General features: G+C 38.8%; 1 protein-coding gene across 1 annotated transcript; it reads right to left on the bottom strand.

Moving 5' to 3' along the window:
- Positions 1-5433: 5433 nt before the first annotated feature.
- LOC126723407 (probable F-box protein At4g22030) lies at positions 5434-6897 on the bottom strand. Its single transcript, XM_050426797.1, has one exon. It carries the CDS (start codon positions 6861-6863, stop codon positions 5625-5627), a length of 1239 nt encoding a protein of 412 aa, XP_050282754.1. The 5' UTR covers positions 6864-6897; the 3' UTR covers positions 5434-5624.
- Between the last annotated feature and the right edge of the window lie 487 nt (positions 6898-7384).

Consider the following 7384-nt stretch of genomic DNA (forward strand, 5'->3'; position numbering starts at 1 on the left):
CTCACTCATCAAATAAATTCACTAAGACAAAACCCATACATATAAACACATGAATATCACTTCCAGAACTCATAAATCACATGGGTATCATTATCAAAGCTAGATAAAGAAAGCCTCTAGCAAAAGCATATAAACCCACCAAAAAGATTAGAAATTTTTACTTCAAAAAAAAGAGATGAATGAACCTTAGTTTTTTCCTATGGAGTTTTCTAGTAAACCTTGTCGGAAAAATGGTGGAGATGGTGGTAGAGTGGGCAACTGTGAGAGCGTGGGGAGAAGTGTGAAGAGTGTGTGTGTGAAATGAAAAGAAATGAGAGCAAAGTAAGGAGACATGATCGGCCAAAGAGGGAGAGAGTGAGATATTTGTGAAATGAGTGGTGGGGAACAAGTTGGGTAGGTGGGGCACGTGTGAGCCATAAAAGAAAATCTGACCTTTTTAATTTTTTTATTTTAAAGCCTGGTGCGTTATAGTTCTCCTATGGCTCAATCCACAAGTTTATTTATGTTTGAAGGAGATCCTCTTGAAGACCGGGTGATGCATATACTAAATTGAGACTTGATACAGCTGTGGCAACGAATGGGTGGATTGAAAAATTTCAGGTCAGCAATGTAGTGTACATTCTTCCTTATGCTTCAAACCATCTTCCTATTGCTATCCAGGTTCGAAAATTTAGACAGAAACATCGTAAAGCTGATCGGGGTTTTAACTTTGAAGAGAGTTGGTTGTTATGGGATGAATGTGAGGCTCGGGTTCAACATGCATGGAGTTTGGCAAGAAGTGGGGATTCAGGTTTGGCAGATGTGCATGCAAAAATAAGGGCTTGTGGTGATGATTTAAATGTGTGGGGAGACACAAGGACTAGACCTGAGGAGGAAGGGATTAAATCCCTTCAGAATTGGCTTGATAGAACTAATAGAGCTGACACTACTGATGAGAGTAAGGTGGAGTATTTGGCGATCAGTAAACAATTGGATGATCTCTTGTTGAAATAGGAGATTTACTAGGTACAACGATCTAGGGTTGCATGGTTGAAACATGGGGATAGAAATACTAAGTTTTTCCATTTAAAAGCATTACAACGGTGACGATGAAATTATATCAAGGGCATCATGAATTCACAGGAGCAATGGGTGGAGGACATAGCCAGAGTTGCAGTTGATTATTTTGATAATCTTTTTTGTGCAAGATCATGCAATCAAATGGAGGAGTGTTTAAGCATAGTTTCGGCCAGAGTAACTACAGAAATGCAAGAGATGCTTTCCAAGGATTTTGCTACTGATGAAATCAAGGAAGCTATATTTCAGATGGGACCAACAAAGGCACCTGGACCTGATGGTATAAATGCCTTGTTTTATAAAAAATTATGGCATATTATGGGTGGCGATGTAGTGAATGTTGTGTTAGATTTTTTGAATAATGGAGCTTGTTACAAGTTTTAAATCATACCAATATTGTGCTCATCCCTAAAGTGAAGAATATAGAGAAAATGTCTGAATTTAGATCTATTAGTCTTTGTAATGTCATTCATAAGGTTATTTCTAAAGTCCTTGCCAATAGACTGAAACAAGTGCTTCTTGATATTATTTCTCCTATCCAGAGTTCTTTTGTGCCAGGTAGACTTATTACAGATAATGTTATTGTGGCATATGAGGTTATGCATTCTATGCATGCCAGGAAGAAGGGCAACACAGGTGCTTTGGCTTTGAAGCTGGATGTTAGCAAAGCATATGATCGAGTGGAATGACTATTCTTACAAGGCATTATGCAGAAGTTGGGCTTTCCAGAAAAGTGGATTGAGAGAGTGATGACACGTGTCACCACCACATCATTCTCTATTCTTCTAATGGAAAACCTTATAGGAATGTGATTCCATTTAGGGGAATCCGTCAGGGAAATCCTCTCTCACCGTACTTATTTCTATTATGTGCAGAGGGATTTACATCTTGTACGGCACTGTGGTACCCAGATCCATTTGGGCCTTGAATTCAGGCCCAACAGCGTGGCCCACATCCCCAATCTCTTTCTACCCAAAACCCTAGCTTGAACCTGTACAAATTGCTAGCCCAAGTTTCATTACCTGACCCTTGCTCGGCAAACCATTCCCGAACAACAAAGAAAGAATAACGTCTAAACACACCATTATAGCATGCTCGGTAGCACCCAGGGAACATCATTGCCGGGCATGCCTACCTGAGTTAGAACCAAGTTCCAAGGCCACATTTGCTACATTCTACTCCCACCAAACCATCCACTTACAACTGATGATATTGGACCCCCAATTACACTAACTATGGTAGTAATTATGATCTCTCCACTAATCTAGAGCAATAAATATGAGAAGATGGAAAGGGAAAATGTTGTTGAAAGGTTCTCAAGAAAATAGAGAGTAGAGAAAAAGAGTGACTCAGGAAGGAAGAGAGAGAGAGAGAGAGAGAGAGAGAGAGAGAGAGAGAGAGAGAAGAGCAACTACGTTGAGTCTCTGTGCCGAAAACAACCCGAAGTAAGAAATCCTATGCCCACATTACAAATAAGTTGTGAGCCCAAGTGAATTTAGGCCCAACAGTCTCACTTTCGACGCGCACACATCTTTATTAGCAAAAGCAGAGTCTAATGGGAAAATTCATGGCGCTTCCATTTGCAGAGGGGCATTGAAAGTTTCTAACTTATTGTTTGTAGATGATTCCCTCTTGTTTTGCAGGGCAACACAAAATGAAATGAAGGTTGTTTTTGAGATGCTTCAGACCTATGTCAATGCGTCAGGTTAGTGCATAAATTTGGAGAAGTCTTCAGTCTTTTTTAGCAGCAATACTTCAGCTAGTCAGAAGCAAGGCATTTTGAGGATTTTGGGAGTGCAGGAAGTGAACCGGTAGAGTCTTATTTAGGGCTGCCTAACTTAGTAGGGAGAACAAAGTATTACACATTCTCATACTTGAAGGATAGGATATGGAAAAATTGTAAGGGTGGAAAGGGAAGATGTTGTCTAAGGCCAGTAAGGAAATTCTTATTAAAGCAGTTGCTCAGTCTATTCCTACTTACACTATGAGTGTTTTCCAACTCCCTTTGAAACTTTGTGATGAGTTAGATGAAATGTGTGCTAAATTTTGGTGGGGACAGTTGGGGAATGAAAGGAAAATATTGGCAAAGGTGGGAAAAATTAACATTATCAAAAAGGGAGGGAGGAATGGGTTTTAGGGATTTAAGGGCCTTTAATTTAGCAATGTTAGCTAAAGAAGGGTGGAGGTTGCTACATGATAATAATTCTGTAGTATTTCAATACCTCAAAGCTAGATATTTTCCAAGAACTTCTCTTTTTAATGCCAAGGAATCCCCAAATTGCTCTTTTGTTTGGAAGATTATTGTGGCTGCTTTTCCTATTTTGAAGTCTGGATGTTATTGGAGAGTTGGGAATGGCCATTCAATTCAGATTCTAGGGGATAAATGGATACCGAATTATCCAACAAATGCGCCTTTACATTTAGTGAAGAATGAAGTTCGTGAGGTGACTATTGCTGAATTAATTAACCAAGACTTGCATGCATGGAGGTCTGATTTTATCATGGATATGTTTGAAAAAGAAGATGTCGAAGTTATTTGTAGAATACTACTCAACCAAAGACATGTGGAGGATTTTATAATTTGACTGCACCAAAGGAAAGGGATTTTTATTGTTAAATCCGTGTACAAGGTGGCTAGGGAAGTGTTAAGAGGAGGAAGGGTAGCTGAGAGTTCTAGGGGCTATGTTGGAAAGGGAATTTGGTCTGCACTTTGGAAGCTTAGAATTCCTAACAAAATTAAGGTGTTTGGGTGGAGAGCTTGTAATGAAATCTTGCCAACAAAATTGAATTTGTCTAAGAGAAGAATTATTGAAGATGCAATGTGTCGAATTTGCTTGAGGTTTCTAGAATTAGTTGTCCATGCACTTTGGGAATGTGATGCGGCTAAAGATGTGTAGGCAGGTAGCTTAAAAATTCTGTAGTAGGGAGGGTTGGGTATGGCTAATATGCTTCAAGTAATGGAATATTTATTGGAACGGGTTGAGTCTCAAGATATGGAGGTTGTGCTCGTTCAAGCATGGCTGATTTGGAATCAAAGAAATTGGGTTGTGCATGGAGGCAAGTTCCATGACCCGAGGTGGTTGAACAATTGAGCAAGGGAGTTTCTTGAAGAGTTTCGGACTGCATCAGCACTGATGGGACCTGCACATGGAGGGTAGTCTTCTCGGTATACCAGCAGCCCCCTCCACCTTTGGTCTTCAAACTTAATTTTTGATGTAGCTTTGTTTTCAGCTCTTAATAGTTCTGGTTTTGGTGCAATTATCTAGAATGAAAAAGATGAGGTTATGGGAGCCATGGCAACAAAGGGTCCTAAGGTATTTTGCAACGAGGAGGTTGAGTTACTTGCATGTAGAAAAGCTATTGAATTTGCCGTAGATGCTGGCTTCTCTGAATTAATCATTGAAGGGGATAATTGCTCTGTTATGAATGTTATTTCAGCTTTGCAAGATGATCACTCTTTGCTTGGGAATGTAATTGGGGACATTCATCATTTGGTTAGGAATTCGCAATGGGTAAGGATTGAATGTACTAGGTGAGGTGGGAATAGAGTTGCTCATGAGTTAGCTCAATTTGCTAGGAATATTAGTCATGATTTGTTTTGGATGGAAGATGTTCCTCCAATAGCTATGGAAGCTTTGTACCAAGATGCTAATTTTTCTGATTAATTAAATGGCATGTTTCTATTTCAAAAAAGAGGGGGGGGGGGGGGGATCCTCTTGATGATGTCACTTTATATAAAGTATTGTTGGGGCTTAATAGTATTTCTCTCTTACTCGTCTTGACATTAGTTTCACTGTTAACAAGCTATCCCAATATATGCATTGTCCCACATCACTTCACTGGCAATTTGTCAAATGCCTTCTGCTTTATCTTAAACAAATGGTTCATCATGGTCTTCAGCTCAAACGCTCTAAGTTCAATACCCTCCAAGCTTTTTATATGAGCTTGGTACCCTTGTACCTAGGTCTCTAGTTCTATGGTGTGACAACATTGGCACAACTTATTTATCTTCCAATCCTGTCTTCCATGCTCGTACAAAGCATGTTAAGATTGATTTTCATTTAGTCAGGGATATGGTTGCTAATGGCTCACTCATAATTCATTTTCTGTCTAGTAAAGATCAACTAGCTGACATCTTTACCAAGCCCCTATCTTCATCTAGATTTGCTCTTCTTTAGACCAACCTCAATGTTCTTCCAGTATAGTTGAGCTTGCGGGGGCATGTTAAGGATCAGAGCTAATCATAAGTTATATTCTAGTTATGGTAAACGAAATACAAATTGTAACAACTCTAGATTATGATAAGATAGGATAGAGTTATTTGTATTTTCAAACTTAAGATAGGATAGAGTCATTTGTATTTGAAACTCTGTTATATTCCAAATTCCTGCATCTGTACAATCCCATTATAAATGGAAGGCCTTGAGCCGTATCAGATAGGCTGAAAACATTTTTAGTATTTCATTGAGTTTACAAAGAATCAAAGTAAACCCTTTTCAATGTTTCATGGATATACAAAAATTTTGTTTGTCAAAAGAATCAAAGAATAAGTCTGTGCAGAACTAAAATTAGAAAAGTTTGCTTGCAAATTCATCAATTGAAGTTCCTTCTCTTCGAGAATAAGCAGATTTTCGTGCAAGTTCTTTTAGCTGTGACAAGCTTCTTCCAAACTTCAAAGCCACCTTCATCTCAAACAACTCCCCATTCTCTCTTTTTTCCAAATCTTTTTCTTCAAGAGTGCCTTCAATTGATTCTTCCAATAGGCTAAAGAAGCCAGCGGAGTTTCTATAAATCTCATACACCATTCCAACTTGCCCACCATGCTCAAAAGTATTTACAACACTTCCTAATGCCCCAGCAGCCACTGCTATTATCGCTGCCCATGATCCATTACCCACAAAAGTGGAACCTATGGCGGCAATGCCAGTGAGTAATGGGCCTGAGATAGCCAAAATCTTGTTGATCTTCAACACCAAGTTGCCTAGCCTTACATAGTCTTTAATGTCTTTTCTCTTCACCACTTCCATTATATCTCTCATTTCAATTTCCAGCTCCTCACTCCAACCATTCTTTTCCATCTTATGAAATTTACCTTCTTCTGCTCTGGTTTTGTTCTGGGATTGTGTAGAAGGCCACCAAACAGCAGGTTCAAACTTTGAAGGAAACTTTTCTAGCATTGCTCCGAGCAAGGGAAGTGGGAAGGCTTTATCAAGAGCCAAGACCTTTTCCATCACAATTTTCACATCCTCTTGAGTTGGAGACCCAAGAGTGAGGATAGTTTGGATTTGGCTTTGGCGTTGCTTGAACAATCTTGTAGCATTACGTTGTTCCTCGGCAAGTTGTGAGGGCTGAATTTTGTTCATTATAAGCAACAATCCTGTGGCTGCAGAGTACAATAGCGCGGACGATAATTTCAAAGCCAATAGAGGCATTCCAGCGCCTCCAATTGCTCCAACACCAGTTAAGGTTGCAGCAGTAAGAGTTATCATGTTGATAGAGTTCAAAAGAAGGGTGTTCCAATTGTCACGTTGCTTGCCAATGTTATTGTGCATCTCTACCCTATCAGCTACAGCTTCTAAAAGAGCATAGAGTTGGGTATTTGCAATACTAGTGGAGTTGTATGATTCAACATCAATTGGGACTGTTTTTGTAAACCCAACCCTTATGTTCAATTCCTCAACCACAGTTCTTGTTGGAATTTTTGGAACTGACAAAGGGACTCTTGGAAGTTTTGGGAGATGAATGGCAGCACTGATTTTCTTTGAAGAAGAAGAGAGTGTGAGAGGTGAAGCTTGTAGGGAAGCCATTTGATTGAGGTTGTATGTGGTTATTTTCTGTCTTTGGAGGATGAGAGGTTGAGAATGGAGGTAGATAGGTTTGTGGAGTCTTATTTATACCTACGAAACATCACTGAGAAGAAGGCGTCAGATGTGGAAAATATTGACTGGTATCTGGCTTGACTTAGCCCAATATTGGATTGACCCATTCCCTCTTCAAAGATGGTTTCTTACTTTTATTGAATCGTGCAATTTAACAAAGGCTGCGAGGTCAATATCTTATATACCTACAAGTCAGAACAAAAATGCCACTAGAACTACTATAATTCTTGAGACCAAATATGAGCTTCCTTTTCGTTTCATTGGAATACAGTACGTGTATTTCTCTGTTAAGAGTTTATTTTCAGAATATAACTAGTCATAACTCCGTTCTATTTACCGAAAAGTTGAAATATATATATATATATATATATATATATATTTGTGATAAATACTTAATTTATAAGTATTGATAAATAAAATTAACTTTTTTTTTATTTAAAATATTTAGT

This window comes from Quercus robur, chromosome 4 (genome assembly GCF_932294415.1).
Source record: "Quercus robur chromosome 4, dhQueRobu3.1, whole genome shotgun sequence".
Lineage (NCBI taxonomy): Eukaryota > Viridiplantae > Streptophyta > Magnoliopsida > Fagales > Fagaceae > Quercus > Quercus robur.

Bases quoted from the DNA above. Each gene is read 5' to 3' on its own strand.
- LOC126723407 (XM_050426797.1), bottom strand. From the start codon at position 6,863: ATGGCTTCCCTACAAGCTTCACCTCTCACACTCTCTTCTTCTTCAAAG.